The sequence below is a fragment of the Punica granatum genome, chromosome 3 (assembly GCF_007655135.1).
Source record: "Punica granatum isolate Tunisia-2019 chromosome 3, ASM765513v2, whole genome shotgun sequence".
NCBI classification, from domain to species: Eukaryota; Viridiplantae; Streptophyta; class Magnoliopsida; order Myrtales; family Lythraceae; genus Punica; species Punica granatum.
In genome coordinates this window covers 27,471,570-27,494,043 of record NC_045129.1, presented here as the reverse complement: position 1 = coordinate 27,494,043, position 22,474 = coordinate 27,471,570, and the positions used below count along the sequence as shown (strand labels likewise).

General features: G+C 41.3%; 2 protein-coding genes across 2 annotated transcripts; one reads left to right on the top strand and one right to left on the bottom strand.

Moving 5' to 3' along the window:
- Positions 1-598: 598 nt before the first annotated feature.
- On the bottom strand, positions 599-6,819 carry LOC116201185 (MLP-like protein 328). Its single transcript, XM_031532321.1, has 3 exons — positions 6,558-6,819; positions 1,074-1,167; positions 599-990 (listed from the first exon to the last, which is right to left on the bottom strand). The coding sequence occupies exons 1-3, from the start codon at positions 6,742-6,744 to the stop codon at positions 816-818; spliced, it is 456 nt and encodes a 151-aa protein (XP_031388181.1). The 5' UTR covers positions 6,745-6,819; the 3' UTR covers positions 599-815.
- A 14,119-nt stretch (positions 6,820-20,938) lies between these two features.
- On the top strand, positions 20,939-21,745 carry LOC116200489 (pollen-specific leucine-rich repeat extensin-like protein 1). Its single transcript, XM_031531339.1, has one exon. The coding sequence runs from the start codon at positions 20,939-20,941 to the stop codon at positions 21,743-21,745; it is 807 nt and encodes a 268-aa protein (XP_031387199.1).
- Positions 21,746-22,474: the final 729 nt, after the last annotated feature.

Here is a 22,474-nt window from a genome sequence, read left to right as displayed (position 1 = left end):
ACAACATCCGGAATACGTACCTATAATACAGGAGCTCATATTAACCCACATGCAATAACGACAACTAGGACACGGTGGTCAAAACCCTATTGTCGCACTTGCGGAGGGACCGGAATGCTAGCCGTGACATAGGCATGCTGGATATTGATTTCAGGCAACCAAATGGGACTCCGATTGTAATAAAACCCCTGAGCCAAATCTTTATTTCGTAGACCTTGGCCTTGAAGAAATCTAGGGTGATAGTGTCCCGTACCCTCATGATCTAGAAGACTTAACTAGTGTTAGGTTCGCGGATCAAGAATAGGTAAGTGGCAGCTCCGAACACTCCTTGAGCGTATCTCGTACCGGGTAGTTAAGGGCTAGCCTTGGTATCGTCAAGTATGGATCCAATGCCCCGAAAGGCTCGACGTATTACTAAATTGTGCTTGATCTGTGTTCATTTAGGCCACAAAGAGGACGACAGTTTTCTCAATTTCATGAACTGACCTATGGTAGGCAAAAGGAATTGACATATTCATTTGATCATCTTCTCATCCATAATAACAGAATCATGTCTATTATTCATAAAGAAGCTTATAATTTGAAGTATATCTCGATAAATAGGGAACATCCATTTAGTTTTTATTTTATAATGCACAATGCACACATATACGAACATGTATGTCTTATTTCTAACAGATATACTGACAAACAACTCACAGTAGTCTTATATAACACATAATATTGGTGAAACACTACTTGAAATTGCAGGCAAATTTATTAATTCCATATATAGCATGACCGCGATGTCTGATTTCATAACAACAGCCAGCTTATTACGACTGGGCCACAAGGTGCTCATCAATGTCCTTTGCGACGCTGATGACGTGCTGCAGGTAGTCATGAGGATCCGGTACGTCTGCGTCGTTTTTCTCCACTGTGATTGAGATCTTTGCCACGGCACGGTTCTCCTGTGGGACTATCTGTACACATAGCTTGTAGTTCTTGTACCTGATAACACAAAACTCTGTGAATTATCTATGATTAACATATTAAATCTATCATCAGTATTGTTGAGAACATTGAACGTCTACCTATCAAGCACATGGTCTCCAACAGCAACCATTGTCACGGTCATCGTCTGATCATCCACTTCGATCTTCTCCTTGAACGTCTCCTTCCTTCCATCTATGTATTAAACAAATCATAGTAATTGCAGGAAACCAAGTTCGGATGCAAATGAAAATTTTAAGGAAAGATCTAATTCCACAATTACATTGAAATTGTCTCTTTGACTTGATAGCGTTGAGCTTTTGTCATGGCTATTTCCTACTTCGACCGGTCTATAAGTAGATTAATACTATTTGTAACATATTGATGGATAATTACTTCATTGGCTTTTCCATTGGATTAGTGTAACAGCCAGAACTTCTATATCTTTTAAATAAAAAAGAAGGTTTATAAATCTAGTATAAGAGAATGTATTATATGTAACGGATGTAGAATGAAATAGACAGACCTTCTAAATTTAAAATTCAACCAAATTATCCTTGGCCCATCCTGCCTACGGTGCATGCAATTCGTTTTCCTTTTGTCAGATCTTTTAATTTCCTTTTTTTAATAATTTTCAAATATAATTTCGCGAAATAAATCCTTTTGAAAAAAAAATGTCACGGATGAAAATGAAAAATCCGGTTACGATTGAGAAACAATTTTCTCTGTTTTTTTTTTCCTTACAATAATTAAATGACAAGACTATGCATTTTATGGGTAAAGCATAGGATCAAATTTAAGCAGGCTATCAAGAAAAAAAAAAGAAGAGGAAAACTATTCAGTACAAAAATGACAATTTATTAGGTAAAATTAAAACACCAGGTCGCACATAAACCATATTATTGGATATTCTATACATAAGTAAAAGTATCAAATCATTCCGATACAAATCCATTTTAGATTATGGAAGCATATATAAGATGTGTTGGACCAATATGACACTTTTAGATTTGTCAGACATTTATTGGGTAGTTCCTATGTGATTAATTGTGGCGATTCAGTTTCACCTACAATTTCTCATAAACTACCAAGAAGGAAATAAAATCTCAAAGTGAATGTGACGTAGGGGGAAGCACAATATTCCAAAAGGGAATCCTAGTGACTATAACCTATTTTAAAGGAATTTCATATAGAGATAAAACTAAGTAAGATTAAATAGTAAGAAACTATTTTGTGATTTTACCTTGTGTATCATGCGAAAGCACTAATTTATTTATTTTTGTAAGTAAGTTGGAAAGCACTAATAAGATTGTCAAAAATGAAAAAAGAGCATTAATCACTAGTATAATTGCCATATTATTATTAATTGTAAGAATCTAATTGATATTTTCTTATCATATCTTTGTGCGATAAGTTTCTATTTTCTATATATAACATTATATTGAAAACTATGAAGTAGAATGATTTTATTTAAACATTGTAAATGAACTTAATGAAAAACTTAACACTTCATAATGCAGCAAAAATGGCATATGATAGGGCTTATATTTTTCTGGGAATGAAGTACTACATGTCCTTATAAATAATCTTATATATGATTCATACGTAAAATAATCATTTAATATCGAAAAGATTGAACCATACAAGACTAAAATCATAAAATGAAGATATTGCTTGAAATTTTTTATTATATTAGCTTTTAAAACTACAATTGTTTACTGTATGGACCAATATAGTATTATTGTGAATTAATTAATGAGTTCCTTATGTTAAATAATATCTTTTCATATACTTACCACTATAAAACTAGCTAGAAAACTCTATTATAAAGGGATTCATGATTTAGTACGATGCAATAGAAAGTTAATAGCTAATAAATGGGCACTGGATGTTTCACACTAAGAATCGAATATGAAATCTCTTGATTACCAGTGAAAAAATACATCACTGCGCTACACTTTTCTATTTCTCTCACTTCCAGTTTTCCCCTATAAAAATATAAATTATTAATTAATCACTATTGCTTCGAGTATCTGATCATCCGGTTTCCGCCTTTCTCTCATTCCCTCCCTCTTTTCTCTGTTCATCTCTCTCAAAAATAAAACTTTATGTTGCTTTCTATTTAATAAATATACTAGACTGTGTGACAACTCCACAAGTGACGTTGCATGCATTCGTCAACATTATTAATAATTTGCATTATTAAGTTAAAACATAATTTTGGCGTAAAGTAATAATATATTAAAAGTATCATAACTGAATAAAAAATCGTGCATGAGAATTACCTCTTCTTTTTTGTCTTTAGGATTTTCCTTTTTGTTTTTGTATTTACGCTCTGCGGTATTACATGCTAGTGACATTACAAGACATCGTATATTTCCTAAAAGGATAGAAATTTTTCTTTAATTCCTATCAACTAGGAAATGCATGTAAAGAAAGTAACTGATGAAAAAAAAAGATAAAATTAATCAAAATATCAGAACAAAAATGAATTATCAAAAAAGCAACCGTAAACAACTTTGAAATGCTGATGAAATTATTTCATCCTAAAAAAATTTTGCCATCCTTAATAAATATATGTAATAATTCTCACAGGACTCACATATAATTAATAACCCTGAATTGCTGATGAAATTACACATCACTGTGAATAGTTTAATTATTTTACGAGGATAACCAAGAGAACTTAAGGTTTTGTTTGAGAATGAAGTAATTTTTTTTATTTCACCTAACTCCACCTATCTTTAATTAATAATACAATTATTACTTTTTTCATTGTTTTTCAATTTTTTTTTATTTTAACTACCATTCAATTCAATTTTTAATACTAAATTCTCTCAACTATTCATACATTTTCCACAATTCAACAACACAATCATTACTTTCTCTCAATTATTGATTACTTTTCCCTACTTTTTTCTCATAATTCAATATCATAATCATTACAATCCAAATAAATATAATTATTTATTGTTGGAATGGAGTTGAATTAAACTCCACTCCATTCCCAAACAAAGCCTAAGATATTTTTAGGGTTATTTTTTATAATGGGTTAATCACATAGAAAAACATGACTTTTGCAATTTTTTCTAAATACAACACGATATTTATAAAATAACAGAGAAAGGCACGACCTTTGTATTATTTCTTAAATTAATATAGCACGACCTTTGAAAAATAACACATGAAGGCACGACATTTGCACTTTTTTCCTAAATATAGCACGATCTTTGAAAAATAGTATAGAAAGACATGACCTTCAGATTAGTTACGCATCTAGCACGATGCCAATTATTTCGTCAAATGGTAACAACTATCGTTAGTTCCTATTAGCTATTACCCTTACATTTGACGAGATAATTGATGTCGTGCTAGAATCGCAGCTAAACTTAAAAGTTGTGCCTTTCTATGTTACTTTTCAAAGGTCGTGCTATATTTATGAAAAAGTGCAAATGTCGTGCCTTTTTACTATTTTCCAAAGGTCGTTCTATATTTGGGAAAAAAATGTAAAGGTTGTGTCTTTCCGTACTATTTTCTAAAGGTCGTACTTTTTTTTGTAAATAGGAAATTTAAAGTTCGTACTATTTTTAGAAAAAAGTGCAACGGTTGTGCCTTTTTACGTGATTAACCATTTTGATAATTGTCACTCTTTAGATTATTTTCTACAAGTTAATGAAACAATTGACTCATTATTTTCAAACCAATAAGCAATTTATTTTTCTTGATTACAAGGAAAGTTTATGAATCTAATACAAGAAAACTAAAACTAAATAAAATATACCAAAGTTTTATTACATATTTTTTTGCTCGGCACCGAAGTTTTATAACGAATAAAATCAAATCAAAATACTCTTAAATTTTTAGGTGAAAATGCATACCACCGCACCAAATTCCTTGGCTCAATAAACATTCAGCTAGCTTTTGATTGCAAGCTCCGCGAAAATGCAGGTCATGGACCACCGGGAGGATGCTAATTGATTATTTCTACCCAAAGATATGATTGATAAAATGTCATTTAATGCAAAAAAGAGAGGGGAAGAAAAAAACTGAAAGAGAGAATGTGCGTTCCAGGATAGCCGCGAAATATTTTTTTATGACGTGCACTTTGATATTCAGAAATTCAACAAGTCTTGATTGATTCAATTCAAATAGAGTAATCCAGCAAGAGATAAGTCAGGAAATATTTTTCTTAGTTCTTTTTTATTCCCCGAAATCCTCGTCTCCTCAATAAAATATTTTTCCATATAATGAATTAGTTAATGTAATACTTATACATCTCAATAATTTAAATTTGAGTTCATATAAAGTCAAGATGATCCAAGAGTTTTTTTTTTTGGATAGTTAGATGATCCGAGTTTTCTTTTTGGATAGTTAATCTGAGAGTTTTTTTTTCACTATTTACATTACAAGGGAAGATCTAGTATTAGTAATAACTTTTTTTTTTGTTACAAGAGATGTGCCTTGAGCTAGTATAATGAAATAAAAATCTTATTAGTTAATAAAGTGGCATGTGTAGTCCCAGTGGGTATCGAAACTGTAACCTCTTTGGTTATTGCATAAGACTGTGCATCACTGCACTGCATCCCTTTTTTTGTAACAATTATTTTTTTTCCATGAAATATTGTTAGTAATAACTTAACTATATTTAAATAAAATACTAAGATTTTCATATGTTAACTTAAAAAGGCTTGAAGAATGCTTAGGCACCATCATCTTGCAATAATTTGGGTTTTTATATGGTGGCAGCGTGTCACCATGATACATAATACTTTTAGTTATATGGTGTGCTACTTTTAATTATATGGCATAGTACTTATCTAGTACTATTAGTATTTTCAAAATAATATAACTAAACGTACTACAATACAACTAAAACTACTACAACTTACAACAAAAAATGGCATTTATATCAAAGTGGTATCATATCATCATACAAAATCCCTCAGTAATAATAGTAGGTAGACTCCATGGAATTGATACAATAAAGAATTTATCGTTTTATAATCCTTGTCTCTTGATCGTTGTTTTCTTCTTCTTCTTCATCATCCTCTTCTTCTTTTTTATTTATGACAATCTTTTTTCTTGAAAGTACTATAAAAAAAGAATCCAACACAAAATCTTTTGATTTCAATCGATGGTCTTTGCCAGCACTACATTATTGTTTATGGTGAACCAGTAAAAGTAGGTTTAGAAGGGGCACTCGCCCCTTAAAGTGGAAGAGATTTTAGGTTTAAATCTCATCATTTTTCTGCCCTTTAATCTTCCTTTTCCCTATTCCCTCCTTGCCCAATTAAAAAACCTTTCCAAAGAACCATCGAACGCAATGTGCATTTTTCGATGTGCTTAAATGAGTCCCGACTAATCCAGTCTCAAACTAGATCGGCACAGTAAGGAGTAAATCTCTTCTAGTTATGGATTTTCTCCATTCATAAAATTGGAATTTGAAATCTTATTGAAGTGATATAGATGTCGGACCGCTTGCACCAATTCATGTCGACATTTTATGGGATTTTTAGATCCAAATTAAAATGAGCTATCCTGTCTGAACCGAAATAAGAAACCAATTTGTAATTATTAGCAAGTACCGATAGTGTAAGTCCAGAGTTTGACAGAGCCAGGAGTTTCCCAGTCACCCTCGTGCACTTCAATGGCGTGGTTCTTGTCGGAGGAAGCATTGGGTGCGTGGTGGATTTCACTCTTCAGACGCTTGAAGTACATGTCCGGAGTGGATTTGAGCTCCAACTCTGCCTCCACCTTCCCTTCAATCGCCATTTCTTTGGACACTAGATTAAATTTTGATGTTGGGTGTGATGAAATGGACTCCCAACTGTCCTCCTTATATTCAGGAGAGAAGGCAGGCAATGCCCCCTTTATTGCTTTCATTAGTGGATTGGGGCTGGAGGAATCTCGATCAGTGGGTAATGCTTAGCCACCTATAGTTCTGATGATGGACCCCATGACAATTGTCACTGATGGATAACAGTAAACGTTTTTCTCAAGATAGAGTATAGATGGAGAATTGACCTGATTTAGGAGCTCGTACGATTACAAACACTAGTATATCTCATTAAGAGGTGAGCCGTCAGCGTCCTCGTGTACTGGGGAGCATATACCTTACGTCAGTAATGGCTCGCTTTCACATCAAGGAATGAGCACAAAGGAACACATATATGCACACTGCATATGTCACCCACATCATGGTGCACGTGAGTAATATCCAGTCAAATACTAATTGGAAGGCAATATTTTAGTGGATTAGTGAGATATAAATAAATTGGAGTTATTTAAGAATGATGGTACCTACTTATCTAAAAAAAAGAAAAAAGAATGATGGTACTTGGTGTACGGATCCGAATGTGGACTCTCGTCGGGGCCCGCATTGCGCGCTTTTGGATCGCGCGGCTTGGGAGTGTCCACCTTCCCGTGGGGACGCGTGACGGACACGCGTGAGAGGAGTCGCCACTTATCATTTTACGACCCGTAGGTAGAGGGCGGATAAGTTACCCGAGTCTAGGGGTATGGAACACCTAATTTGTCGTTAAGGCATTGATCTGTGCGGAACCGGAAAATCCGTGTTCGGGGGTTCATGTTACGTGCGGGCCTATATCCCGCACGCCCTTTCGGTACTCTGATTTGCTAGGCTTGCATTTTTGTTTTATTTACCGCATGAATTAGGCTGCACTCGGCTCACACGTTTTGACACCGTAACTTCGATGAATTAAACGATGTCGGTGGAGAAGCTGAGAGAGAAGTAAACCCGTGTGTCGGGGAATTGGTTCACAATCTTGCGTTACAGTTCATCGAACCATGGAGGTTGAATCCCTGCGTGAACCAGAACCGCGAGTTCTTGGATTTACTTGTATCTGGGCAAGCATTAGACCGATTCGATTAATTCGACTCTCGGACCGTTCGCTCACCGACTGGAATTCTTACAGAATAAATGTACAAAATAAAATCCTTACAATGCTCTCGAAAACAATAAATACAAATTACAAATGGCCGAATTCCAGTCGACTCGCGTTCGGTTATTATTCCACTCTAACTCACGGTGAGTTTAGGGAAAAAGACCGAAGAACTGAAATTCAATGGACGCTCTCACTGAATAGGGCGTTGGACCCTGTGAGTGTTGATTAGGGCGTTGGACCCTGTGATCGATGATTAGGGTGTTGAACCCTAATATTATTCGGCCTAGGGATCAGGCTCGACCCGCATGGCAAACATGTGCGGAAAGATAACACGCAGCAAGTAAATAACAGACAAGGTCTTTGTTATTATCGAGTGTACGTGTTTTAACAAGTTGTTAATCCGGGGTATTTTGGCATGCAAATCCTACCCTAGACAAACAAGCACGTGCCAATGTTTTAGCATTCGGCTTTGTTTTGAAAACTTGACAAAGAGAGTCAAATCTCATGTATGTGGATTGCTTTTATAGTTGTTCTATATTGTGACACTGAATTACCACTGAATTGATCCAAACTTGTATTTTGACTCTAGATTTGGAACCTAGAGTTCCGCCTAACCATTTTCTAGGATTTGGTTAAGTCGAGTGAAATGATTAGTCCGATAACTGTATTTTGATACAGAATACCCAACTGACATCTTAAATTGCGCTAGGATGTCGGCGAATCACGAAATGATGTTCTTGCCCTTGATTTGAAAATTTGTTTTCAGAAAAGGAGAACAACACAATAAGGATTTGAAAGTATGAGGGTTTTGAAAAGGGCATTAACACCGTTTTGTAATTCGTCGACGCGAGTTACAAATTAATGTCCAATTCGTGCAAAGTTATTTAAATGGAATGAATTAACCGTGTGAACGTCCCGATTAACCCGTTCGTGGAATTAATGCTTAAGGTTATTGCCGAATACTTTAATTGTGAAAACGATTCGTGATTCGGCGACCAACACGAATCCGTAAGGATCGAGGATATTTGGTCCAATGACCGAAACTACCCTCGTAACCGAATGGACTCGAATGAGTCAACGATACCCGAATCCATGCATGTTTTGTTTTGAAAAGACATGTAATCGATGTTTTAACATGGGAATCGTGGAAATATCGAAATTACACTTTCGTACAATCCGAGAAATGAATTAAACTCGAAATAAGGAAATCATTCTTGATCCAAAAAGGGCCAAGAAGCCCTCGGCTTCACCTTGTCAAAGATGGCCGAATACTCTCATGGCTCGATTCAAATCACAAAGAATTTCCTTGTCTTGGTTTAATCATTTTTCGCATGCTCAAACATCAAACATCATGAATAACACGTTTTGACAAAAGCCGGTATTACCATGATTTGATTAACTCATTTAAACATGCAAACATTCACAAACATGTTATTTAAGGAATCGATAAAATAATACCGGCTTCATGCATGCAAGAACAACAAAATAAACTCGGAAAATTACTTGGATCGGGCTGAGGAGACCAATCTTAACCCGAAAAGAGCAACTCAAGTCCCGGCCATCTCATTTAGAGACTTGTCTGTGAGCTCACTTGCCATTTCCGGGTCGGGATGGTCTTCCAAACAACAATCCAAACCTTTTTCCGACATGCTAGCAAGTTATAAGGTAATACACATGCATAATATAACATAAAATTGCATAAAAGTTAAGTCTTGCAAGTTAAGTATGCATAAAATACCATAGTACTCCATAGCCATGCAAAAATATAAAGAGCCCTAACTCCTCTAAGTCAAGAGTGATTTACCTAGCCTCGGGATACGAGGAAAGAGTCGGGGAAGTGTTCGAGAGTCGGGTGACTCGGTTGAACGCTTGGAAGGATGCTCGGGTGCAAAGGATGCACGTTCGGGGAGCTAGGTGCACGGGGAATGCGGCTGGAATGCACGGGAGGCGCGCGGCGTGCGCGGGGCGCGGGCAGGCGCGCGGGCGTGCGCTGGCGTGCGCGCGGGGCGCGCGGGCGAACGCGGGGCGCAGGCGTGCGCGTGCGCGGGCGCGCGCGCGGGCGGGCGCAGGCGTGCGCGCGGCTGGCGCTGGCGGGTCAGTATTCACCCGAGAGTAGCGATTTCACCCGAAATGCACTATTTGACCTGAAACAATAATTTAAAGACTTCAAATGGAAAAACCAATTTCACCAATGAACTCCATGGGTCCAAAATGAGTGGGATATGAAGTTTGAGAAATTTTGAGCTTAAGTCGGGATGATGAACATCGGCTTCCGACTTAAGAACTCAAGGCTCTCTTTTGATCTTTTCGGTTTTCTTTTCTCTTCCTTCTAAGTGCTGAAGTTTTCTGGTTCTTGAGTGTTCTTGGCTATGGAGTTTGAGAGGATTTTTTGAAAGAGAAAGGTTGGAGAGAGTGTGTAAGAGGAGAAGTGATTATCTTAATCACTTTTGGGCCATTTATAGGCAAAGCTAATGACACAATTAGCAAAAGCAAGTGCTCTTAACCCCCATGCTTAGAAAATATCAAGCCTCATCTTCTTCCATTGCATTAATGAAGAAGAGATAAGACATTGATGAGCATTGATGAGCATTGATGGAGGCTTGAGTGTTGTCTTCAAACTCTTGGATATTTTCAAGCAAGAGTGCAAGTTGGCTTCTTGCATTGAAGAAGAAGAAGAAGCTTCTAAAGTAAAGGGTGACTCATCTTGAATAGCCCGTGGATCCCACGACCGAAGAGGAGAAACCGGGAAAAAGCTCGGGTCTCGATTGATCGCGCATTCGAAGTTCGTGGTTTGAATTGAACGTCGAATTATCGATATACGCGAGGAAATGGATTTAATGAGTCCGAGATTGGCATTTTCCGTGAGAAATTGCCAAATGTCTGTATGAGGCTTGGAAGCCGGTTTTGCTCCTTTTATGCATTAAGAGCGAGGTTACCCACTTCTGACAGCATATCTTGTATCTGCATCCCACGTCGGTCATTTTGACATAAATTGTCAAATTACGTGGGCCCTTGTCCCTTAAGCCGGTAAATACAAATATGGAGCTGGAGATGTCCTAGGAGGCCGAAACTGGATTTCTCAGATTGCTTTCTGAGTTTCTTGGGCGATCCGGAGATTACTGCGATCTCTGTTTGCTGAGATCGGGCCTCTAAGGATATGAAAAGTGCATCTGAGACCCTTAAAGCACTGCTCGAGGGGTCTAGATGAGTTGTGTGATTCATTCCGACAATTCCACATTGAGCCTTGAGAAGGCTAGCATTGTGTAAGGTAAGCATCCGGCGTCAAGTTTCCCCAAAGAGGACCTCCGGATATGGATTTTCACTGAAAATGGCCTTTTGTGCCCCTCGGAGGTTACTCGGGAAACCGTGAAGGGTTTTGCTGTCTGTTTTGCCCAATTGCGTATGTCCGCTGGAGTTTTCAGGGCAATGTAGTGTGAACTTCGTTTGCCGTAATTCCATCAGACCAGTCTCCGGTTACGCTCTTCCGAAGAAGGGTATGCCCGTTTTGTCATTCGGAAGTCATTCAGAGTGTCTGTATGGCTTCTAAAAGACAATATGAAGCATTGCTCGTGCTCTGTATGATTGAGGGGCATGGCCGCATCTGATATTTGGAATTAACTTTTCTTCGAGAAACCGGCATTTTTGGACTTCCACTGAAAAGTTGTCTGTATACAGAAAGTTGTTCTGTATAGAGCAGATGATTTGCAAAATGCCTTTGGGGACACTTTTCATCTGTTTGGCATTGGAGTGGATTTTTGGGGTCCAATATTGGCTGTTTTCCGATGATCGAGCGAACTATCGGAAAATAGAACTGTCCGTGTGATATACTGAAAATACCGGTTTTGGATATTGCTGAGCTCTCTAGTCACTCTATTACCCTTTGGTGACCCCTGGAGTCCTTCTGTCATATGCATGTGTCATTTGCCCGATTTTGCCGACTTGAGGAGGAATAGTGATTTTCTGCTCTGTTAAGTCGTTTTTCTGTATTCTGCTCAGGTTGTGGCTTGGATCATTGCTGATATCATCGTTTGGAAAGGTGAGCCAAAATGGGGTGCTGACACTTGGCACACGCAGGAAAGTAATACACGTGTTGCTAAATAACTGAATGCTTCCCTACGTGATTGAAAGGGTTTAAATGATCAATTATCATTTGGACATTGACTTGCTCTAGGAAGTGTTTCAAGTGTATTTTGAATTCTTGCATAAAGTTCATCTTCTTGCAGTTTAGTTTGCTTGACTCTTGTTATATATTGCAATTGAGTGGCTAAGATTGAATCGACCCGGAGAATGGTTGGTGAAATAACTACCATGGCCACGTTTGGTCGTCCGGATATAGAATAGAATAGGATTTTTAAAATCCCAATGGCATGTTTGGTTCGCAGGATTTGATCAGGAACGGATTACGTATTCCGCACGGAATACACAATCCGATGTTTGGTTCGCAGGTCATGCGGATTACCTATTCCAAATGGGCCCATAATCTGGCTTTCACCCGGATTGAGGAAGCCTCAGGTGAAGATCCGGATTAGCGAAGGGGCATTCGGAATTGATGCTGAAAATACTAAAATGCCCTCAACATTGTTCATTAATTTCAAAACGTGCCATCGTTCTATCCCTGCAAATCCGACCCATACAGCTCCTCAGCTAAGAACTCCAGCGACTCTTCTGTCGAAGAACTCCACTCCGACAGCGACTCCTCCATCGAAGCTCGGCTCCTCAACTCCTCGACAATGCCAGTCTTCTCGGCGACTCCACTTCGCGAGTGCCCGGTCGCTCGTCACCCACTTCCTTGCTTGAAGCAGCTGATCTCCCGCGCGCTGCCGAGGTAACGTGCTCAGTTTCTACCCCTCGAATCCGTTATAATTAGGCTTCTCCAGCAACTTATCAAGTCCAAGCTTTCAATTTTGATTTTAAGGTAGTCGATTATCAAGTTTTTCGGTTTGGGTTTTCGAATCAATTTTCAAGTTAGAGTCCTCGAATCAATTTTCAGGTTAGGGTTTTCGAATTTCTGGTAGGTTTTGATTTGGTTTTGCCGTTTTAGGTTGTCTTGAAGGCATAGCTTCGGTTTTGATTCTTCTGATGGGCAGATTTGGGGAAAAAAATTTCGGCTTTTTCCAACCTCGAATACAGCAATGTGGGGAAAAATTTCGAAACACAGCAATGTGTTGTTGCCGATTGGTTTTCAATTTCAACTTCAGGCAAGTGGTTTTGAGGTTAGGATTTTCGAATTTCCGATAGGTTTTGAATCGGTTTTACCATTTTAGGTTGTCTTGCGGCATAGCTTCGATTCTAGGATTCTTCTGATAGGCTGATTTAAGGTTTTTCTTATGAATGCTGATTTGGGTTCTTCTTCTGATAAGCATAGCTTCGGTTTGCTGACTTAATAGTAACTGATTGAGAAAGGGTAGTAACTGACTGAGAAGATGGTTTTTGAGTCTTTGGGGCCTTAAGTATCTATCAATCCAGAGATGAGCTTTGACCATTCTTGTTGGTGTCCTTACAGTCATTAGAAGAGTTAATATTTAATAGAGGAAGACAACTTGTTGATTGGTGCAAAATAAGAGGTTGTATGGTAGCATGTAGACCAAGCCAGATCAGTCTAGACATCTCTTTCCCAATTCTTGAGGTGTTTATATGTGTTTGCCGATTGGACTGGGATATGTATTTGTTGATTGAACTTGTACTGTGTTTGCTGATAGAAGTGGTGATATGTGTTTGCTGATTCAACTGGGGATATGTATGTGTTTGCTGATTATGTTGTAGTGTTATCTCACATAGTTGATTTGAAAATACAAGGGTTCTTACTTCACTATAATGTATTTTAAATCCATTTTGCAGTTATGGATCGGTTGGGTTCGCAAAGTAAGAGCAAGAAGAGGAAAATCGTTGCTCTAACTTTTTGTATTCAAATGTGTACTATAGTAAGGGGTTTGATGAGAATATTGTTATAATTAGCTGCTCTATATGGTCCTAAGCCAAGTATTAGGTCGTACGAGTTAAACTATTATGGCAGGAGGGATCATATTAGGAGGCTAGTGTATGCGGATGATGTGATTTGTACTGAACAACTAAGGATGGATAGGAATGCATTATTCAAATTGTGTCAAATGCTTCAAGAAATTGGAGGTTTTAAAAATACAAGAAATATGTATGTTGATGAACAATTGGGAATGTTTTTATATGTTTTGGCTCATCATTTCAAGAATCGAGTCATTAAACACCAGTTTGGTAGATCAAGTGAAACTGTAAGCCAATATTTCCACAATGTTCTTGAAGCAACTTTGCGTTGTCAGTACCCAATTTCGGTCCATCGGCTCAAGAGGGGCAAAATCGTCATTTTGTCACCCGTGAGGGAAGTATTTCCAATTAATGACTCGAGTATTCACGACTTTTCGGAAATAGCACATTTTCCTAATTTAACACCAATTTTATGATTTTTTTCAAAAATAATAATATTTAGGACGTTTTTGAATTTCGCGTACATCGACCTTAATTTTCAAAATCCGGGACAAAATTCGAGATTGAAAATAATTTTATTGCATAATATTGATCAACGAATTTTTCTGAGCACGATAGCGGTCTCGAATTATTTTTTCGGCATACGATCAAGAAAGAGGGGAATTTTCAATTTTTACGCGTGTCAAATTCATTTTTTTTTAAATAAAAAAATAAAAATTAATTTCGATCAAAGCCCGGTCAAAATTCATGTTTGACTTCTGACCGTTGCCTTCCCTTTTCCCCTTCTTCTCTTTTCCCGCCCATTCCACCTGCTCCTTCTTTTTCTTCTTTTTCCTTTTCTTTTCTTTTTCTTTTTTTCTTCCCTGCTCTACGCCTCCTGACCCGAGCCTGCAAACCGAACCCCTGCACGCATACACTGCTCCGACCTGCACCGTCTTCTTCTTTCTCTGCACACGCCAACAGCTCCCGTGCACGCTAACTCTCTCTTTCTCTCTCTTGGTTTTGAAGAAAACTCGCAGCTCGGGTTCTTCTTCCTCAGCTGGTCCACAGACACAGACAGCACACACTCTCTCGGTATCTCACTTTCGCTCAGCTCGCGGATTCTCCCCGAAAAAAAGAAAACCTCAGCTCGGTCTCTCTCTCTCGCGGGGATGAATCCCTCAGCTCGACCCGTAACTCGCCCACAGCTTGCCCATCTTCGGACTCCCTCAGCTCGCCTCTCTCTCTTCGAACCCACAGCTCGCATCTCTCTCTCTCTCTCGACTCCTCCTACACTCCCACAGCTCAGCCGACTCTCTCTCTGGACGACCCTCACTCCCTCCGGCTGCGCTCCGTGATCTCCTGGGGTCGGGTGCTACCGCACAGCCACCCGAACCGCGTCCTTTCTCCTCGGTTTCAATCTTTCGTTCTAACCGGGTCTATTTCTATTTTTTTCCGAGTCGCACAGGCAACGCCCATGAGCAGCCAGAACAAACGTGCGGCGGCCCAACCCGTGCCCAGCAGCCCAGCCCAGCCCACTAGCCGCGGTCCAGTTAGGCCCAACAGCGGCGCAGTTTGGCCCAACAGCCCAGTTCGGATCCCAACGGCCAACTCCGCCCAACGACTCGCCTAGTTTGGCCTGATACCCTCGTCCGGCCCAATCTGGCCCCCCCTCCCCATTAGCCCAACCAGTCCGGTGATTTTTTTTATTTACAGAACCACCCCTCAACTTCCCGAACTATGTAAATCCCCGACTTAGTGGCATGTTTTGGGCTCCATTTCTGAATATTAATGTTTACTTTGATGGATATGATGCGAAACGAGCGTTATTGGGTTGCATGGATGATCGGATTTGTCCCGAACTCGATTTCATGAACTTTTCGTTTTGTTTCACTTCAGCCCCGAGGATGCCTTTTCATTTTTTTTAAATCAACACTTAACTTTTCAATACATTTCAGTCAAGTCCCGGTCATTTTAATATTTCCCAATCAGTCCTTGAATGTTTCAGAATTTTTCAATCATCCCAAGGAACTTTTCAAGTTATTTCAGTTTAGTCCCAAGGTTATTTTCCGCCCTTTTTCAGATCTGCCCCGAATTTTAAAATTTTTTTCCAATCAGTCCCTGAATTTTCCAGAAATTTTCAATCGTCCCAAGGAACTTTTCAAGTTGTCTCAGTTTAGTCCCGGGGCTAGTTTCCGCCCTTTTCAGATCTGCCCCAAATTTTAAAATTCTTTTCAGTCAAGTCCCAGCCATTTTTACCATTTTCCAATCAATCCCCAAATTTTTCAGAATTTCTAAACTTGTTCCGGGAACTTTTCACGTTGTTTCAGTACAGTCCCTGGGGTGTTTTTTCACTTTTCAGATCAGCCCGAACTTTCAAATTCGTTTCAAACAAGTCCTGGGACATTTTCAGTAATTTTTACACAGTCCTTTGAATTTTTCAGAATTTTCAAATCAGACCCCTGAAACTTTATCCAAATTTTCAAATCAGTCCCTGTTCTTTTAAATTTGTTCAATTCAATCCCTGGACATTTTCTAAAGATACCCCACCCTTTCCTACCTGGATTCCCGACCGACAACGTATGTGTCCTGTTTAAATTTTTTTTTTTTCAGTAATTATATGTATATAACATGACAATGTGTGCTCTTTATTGTTTTCTCGCTTCCATGAGTCGGTGTTGTTTTATCGATTCCGTTAATATTATATTTGTATATGTTTGTATGTGTTTATCGTGATCATGGCGGCACCGATTGTGTAAAATATATATGTTTATCGTGTTTGACATGATAATGTGCTCTTGATCTGTGTTTTAAACGCTTTACTTTATCATCTTAATCGAAAACCCCATATTAAACGCTTTACTTTATCATCATCTTAATCATGCAAACTCGACCTAAAATAAATTTTTAAAGTCCAAGGTGGTCGGGAATTAGGATTCGCATCAGACGGTCCATCAATGATCGGCTCGACGGTCTGAAACCGCAAATTTAGAGCATTTGACAAAACATTAATAAATTTAATCAATAATACCGCTAACGGGATAATTGGGACGTTCATGCGATTAATTAACTCACTTGGCCCTAATAATTTCGTACGAATTGGTAATAAACCGGTAACACGCGTTGATAGGATGCAAACATGCGTTGGTGCCATTCTCAAAACTTGCAAATTTTATAAAACCCGAGACATGTGGCTTGACGTGACATGGACGTCTAGGAAGGACTTGCGCGTCTTGACTCGAGGCCTCACCTGATTTCAAGAAACTCAAGTTGGGGCGTGGAAGTTCTTTTCAGATCACTTCCAGATAGACTAATCGGTCATTTGGTTTTTTTTAGGGTTCTTACACAACCCTGGAAGGTCCAAGGGATCGGTAGGCGCCGGTCACAGGCAAGGTGGCCCGCATCGCGTAGTCTCTCTTTTCTAAAAACAATTTTCCCCTCAAGGGCAAAATCGTCTATTTACAGCTTAGCGACACCCCTAGGGTTAGAATAAGATAAACACTACGATATTATGGTAGGGATGGGCTACCTGTTTAGGCGCAGGTTCATCTGCATTGCCTGCTCTATCCGACCAATGAGTTTTTGTTATTCTAGCATAGTCTCGAGTAGTTAGTTAGGGTGGATTGGCTCAAAATACAAATACCGGACTAATTGTGTACTAGGTTAAGACAAAAATGGACAATAGTGGGTTAGGCACTAGGTTCTAGAGTTTACGGGCGGAATCCATGCTTTATAATAACTTGTAACAGCCATAGTGTCACGATACAGAACAATCCTAAAAGCAGCCCACAAACTCAAAGACTTGATTACGGACATAACGTCTGTTAGGTCCTCGAAAGTAATGCCAAATACGAAATACCCTCCCAGGGCGATCCTTGATCGATTTAAATCCATCACCCATTTGTCTGTTTAGGGTAGGACTTGTATGCCAAGATACCCCGGTTAATAATCGATTAATTTATGTAAATTCGGCAATAACAAACCCCCTTGTCTGCTTATCTATACTTGTTTCGTTATATTTTCGCACTTGTTTGTTATACGGGTCGAGCCCAAACTCTTAGGATACGATTCACACGAGGTCTAATGCCCCCACACACCGATTGCGCATCTTAATTCATTTTCAGTCTTTTCTAAAACCACACAGTGAGCACGAGTGGAATAATGACCAGATACGAACCGATCGGGATTTAGTTGTTATAATTTGTATTTTATTCACATGAGAGAACAATGTAAGAATTTATGTTATACGTTTATTCATGTAAGAATCCTGGTCGGAGAGTGGACGGTCGGAGTGTTTTTTTTTGAATTTACGGTGTCAAAACGGGCGAGTCGAGTGCAACCCTAAATCATGCGGTAAATAAATAAAAAGGCAAGCCTAGCAAGCTAGAGTACCGAAAAGGCTTGTGGGATATAGGCCCACACGTAATAGAACCCCCGAATTCGGAATTTCCTATTCCGTACAGATCATGGCCTTAGCATATTAAGTGTATCTCATACCCCTAGACTCGGGTAACTTGCCGGCCCTCGACCTTCGGGTCGTAAAATGGCAAGTGGCGACTCCTTCTCACGTGCGTCCGTCGCGCATCCCCGGGAAGGTGGATACTCCCAAACCGAGTTGCATAGGTGCGCGCACGCGTGCCCCGACGAGATTAAAATTCCGGTGCGCACAGCTTGGCGACTCCACTGGGGACACTTAGAGGGTTCGGGCTCATTCCTGCTTGCTTTGTTTGCTTATTTATTTACCACTTTCCGCAATTTCCCGCTTATCTGCTTTACACACTTTTATTTCCTGCACACGCATTGCATATCATACTAGCTTTAGATACCGATGGGTCGCGTCCCACGACCGATATTAGGAAACGCAAGTTAGATAGGGGTTTCGAGTAAGGTACGTCGCACGATTGGACCGTTGATTAGGCCCTCAAAGATCCCCGCCCGATTTCAAGGAATTGATACCCTTGAGTTGGGAGCCTCCATCCTTACGTAGCACGGTCTCTGTAACACTAAAACCATGCATTATGCAGGAGCTCTATGTAAGCCTCCATCCTGATTTATGCGATAGTCTTTGGAGTCGGCCTGCGCGCCATTTTGAGTCATTTTTCCGTTTCAAGAGACATGTACCTTATAACATTAATTAAGCAGTGGGCATTTACATTTCAGCACGCATGCATCATGTAAACTTTGAAAATTAGGATGTCGTTCGCATTGATGAGTTTTAAGTCAATCTTCCTTTCATCTTGGTAAGTGATGCCACACTCATTCTCCTGTCCGCACCTCGATAGAGTCACACTGCCACTCGAGGAGATTGCCCGCATATGGACGGCGCTGCGCCCCGTCGACCGCCACTATATCGCTGCGTTTGTAAGAGATATTCCCTTGTTGGCTACCCGATGCGTCGACTGGAATTTCCTCGAGGCCGCCATCGCATTCTGGAACCCAAGTTGCGCCGTCTTCGACATACAGGGTACCGAGCTCACGCCGACCATTGAGGAGTATCGGACACTCATCGGTCGAGCTGCAGTCGTCCACAGCATTGTGGAACCCAACTTCCACACTGGCCGACCAACCCTAGTCTCACGCCTACTCGGGGTTCCGACGACTCATTTGAATGCTGAACTCGCATACTCTGGCAGCACGGAGATAGTAATCGAGAAACTTTTCCTTTTTATAGAGTCCCGAACGCACAGGGTCCAGGGGGATTTTCTTCGAAAGGATTTATGTCATGTTGTTCTACTGCTAATTTTCGAGGCCCTCTTACTCCCTCGCTCGCATGGTCTCATCGACGCGGCCCTGGCCAACATTGTCCTCTAAGTGGTCAAATGGCGCGGTTACGAGGTAGCCCTTGTAGCTGAGACCGTTCGGTCCCTCGACCGTGTTTTGAGAACACGCGACCGAAGAATAAGAGGATCCCCCATCCTTTTACAAATTTGGTTTCAAAGCCACGCAAACCCCTTCAGTCTAGGGCGCTCGGTTATGTATTTTAATGGCCTGGAGTCGATCATTTCTCGATTGTTGTCCCTCGTGCGCGTTGAAGAATGCAAGATCTTTGAGTGGATAAAGGTTTTCCGTGAAATACTGCCTAAGGGCTTCAAGTGGCATGCCGCGTGGATGCCACTCGGACCCATGGCCCTTAGATGTTCTGATTTTAATGGAGTCCCACTCGTGAGTCATGCGAGCTCCACCACTTACTTTCCAGCGCGAGTAGTGAGGTAGCTTGGTGGCCTGCAGACGGTCCCCGAGGATACGATGCGAACTAGATTTGAACATACTTGGTGGGAGGATCAGACATTAGTGGATCTTCAAAGTAACATCGAAAAGGTCTTGGCCGCATGGCGAACAGTGGTCCTTGAGCATCCGTACTTCCCCGAGCATCCGACCCATGAGAAACAAGAATTCCATGCTACTGAGGAATATGTCCTTCGCTTTTATCGATGGGGTCCCCCAGCACACGAAGATCTCGCTGACTCTCCACAAGCCAAAGCCGGCGGACCATCTAGGGCATTCCTCGCCCCGAATACGACTATCCAAGCTGAGCTCGATAACCTCAGGGCCTAGAGAGATCGTCTTCGCCGGGAAGTCGTAGAGAAAGACGAGCAGCTTGTGGATCAGCGGCAATTACAGAGAGAGCTCGCCCAGGCCCCCGCCGAGCTACAGAGGAGCGAGCAGGAGTTGGCACGAGCGAATGTCACCCTGGAGAGGTCTAGGAAGAGGGCCCGCGGAGGTCCACGCACCCCTTAGGTTAGACGCCTCCACCAGGTCCTCACCTGAATCGGTACTTTCCACGGCAGTAGTCACTCGCACCCCGAACGTGGTGGAAGAACGACTTAGGTCTTGTTTTTTAAAATTGCATTGTATCTTGGAACCCTTTTGAATCAATGCGAGTGACAGCATTAGTCTTCAAATCCATGCATCTCATGCACGTCATCCTCTCATTTATTATTCCACACATTTTTATTTTAAACGTAACTCGTTTGCTATGCAATTTACACACTTGTTGATACAGGTAACCATAACTGGCGCCACACTGTTATCCCATTTTTCAGCAATTGAGGATGGCGCAAAATAACCAGCCCGCTAGTTCCGAGGAAAACACTCCACCGACGTCGGTTTATTATCAATCGACCATGACTCATGCACCGCCACCACCAACCCCTGCAGGCGCACCCCCGGCACACTTGGGCGAAATTCCGCCACCAGCCCCAACGCCGGAGGCCCAAGCGCCATCCACCTCTACTGATGGTGCGACCCGCATCATCGCACTGAAAGGCGACATTACTACACTGAAGGGCACGGTCAATCAGATGGCCACCGACATGGCCGAGCTCATGGCTTTGCTCAGAGCTCCAAACCGCACCTCCTCGAACTCTACTCCGCCTCCGGGGTACGGGCCAACGGTCGACCCAAACCCCTGGGTCCCACCGACCCATGCTTCGAAAGGTAATGAAGCGCCCGCAATGCACGCGCCAGCGGGCCATCTGGCCAACGTCCCTCTGCCATCAGTGACTCTCTCGGCGGACATTCTTCCTCCACCGTCAGACCCAACCATGGTTGCACTGCCGCCGATGTCCATACCGGTTCCGGTCCTTGTTTACGCAGCTCCTCCGCCGATGGTCTTCCCGGCACCAAGCCCTCATGCTCCTGTTCACACATCTGAGCCTCTCCTATTCCAAGCTCCACAACCCCATATAAGCTTTTCTTATTCAACTCTACCTCCTATAAATATTCCCATCCCTAAACCGGGCACGCCATCCCAGGCTGTCCCCATAGCTCCACCGATAAAATTTTTCCCCGAAACGGAGACCGAGCAGGAACAGAGATTAAAGAAGATGGAAGAGAACATCAGAACCCTACAATCAGGCGGCTCCCGCCTCGATGCCGGTGATGGTGATTGGAGTCTTTTTCCGGGTATGCAGCTACCCCCTAAGATTTAGGTGCCTGAATTCTAAAGGTATCACGGCACGACCGACCTTTGTCACCATCTCCGTCACTACAGGGGAAAGATGCTACAGTACTGGGACTACGAAGAGTTCTTCATCCACACATTCCAGGACAGTTTGGCGGGAGCGACTCTTGACTGGTACATGTCACTGAAAGCCGCGGATATCTCAACGTGGGCGGACCTCTCGAGCAAATTCATCTACCAGTACAAGTACTGTGTGGAGACGCCCCCGACTCTGCTGGAGCTCAGCACGATGGAGATGACCGAGGGCCAGGGCTTCGAGGCCTACGTAGTGAAGTGGCGGGTTAGAGCGGTGAAACATGTCCCCCCGATTAGTGAGGCGCAGCAGATCCAATTATTCCACTATACTCTCAGAGGGGCCTACTACTTACACCTGTTGGCCCACACGTCTCCATTCTCCAACCTTATCGACGCTGGGAAAAAGCTCGACATGGGCGTTAAGCTCGGCAAGAGAGAAGGACCGACCGAGAAGAAAGAGAGAGAGTCCTCAAAGAAGGCTACTACTGGGACACCCTCCGCGGGAAACAGGAGAGGAAGGGACGCGTATGTTAGTGCTGTCAACTCACGGCGCTAGGCCCCCCAGCAATATTCCATTAATTACACGCCTACACCACCGACCACTCAGGCGTATGCCCCACCTCCAATGCATTATCAGCAACAACTCCCAGCGCAGCAAATTTACTACTCCACCCCGCTAGCT

Excerpts from the sequence above, each read along its gene's own strand:
- LOC116201185 (XM_031532321.1), bottom strand. The coding sequence starts at position 6,744 with ATGGCGATTGAAGGGAAGGTGGAGGCAGAGTTGGAGCTCAAATCCACT. Across the intron at positions 1,168-6,557 it reads ACTCTGGACTTACACTATCG|ATGGAAGGAAGGAGACGTTC; the intron begins GTACTTGCTAAT and ends TTTAATACATAG. Across the intron at positions 991-1,073 it reads GGAGACCATGTGCTTGATAG|GTACAAGAACTACAAGCTAT; the intron begins GTAGACGTTCAA and ends TTGTGTTATCAG.
- LOC116200489 (XM_031531339.1), top strand. The coding sequence starts at position 20,939 with ATGACTCATGCACCGCCACCACCAACCCCTGCAGGCGCACCCCCGGCA.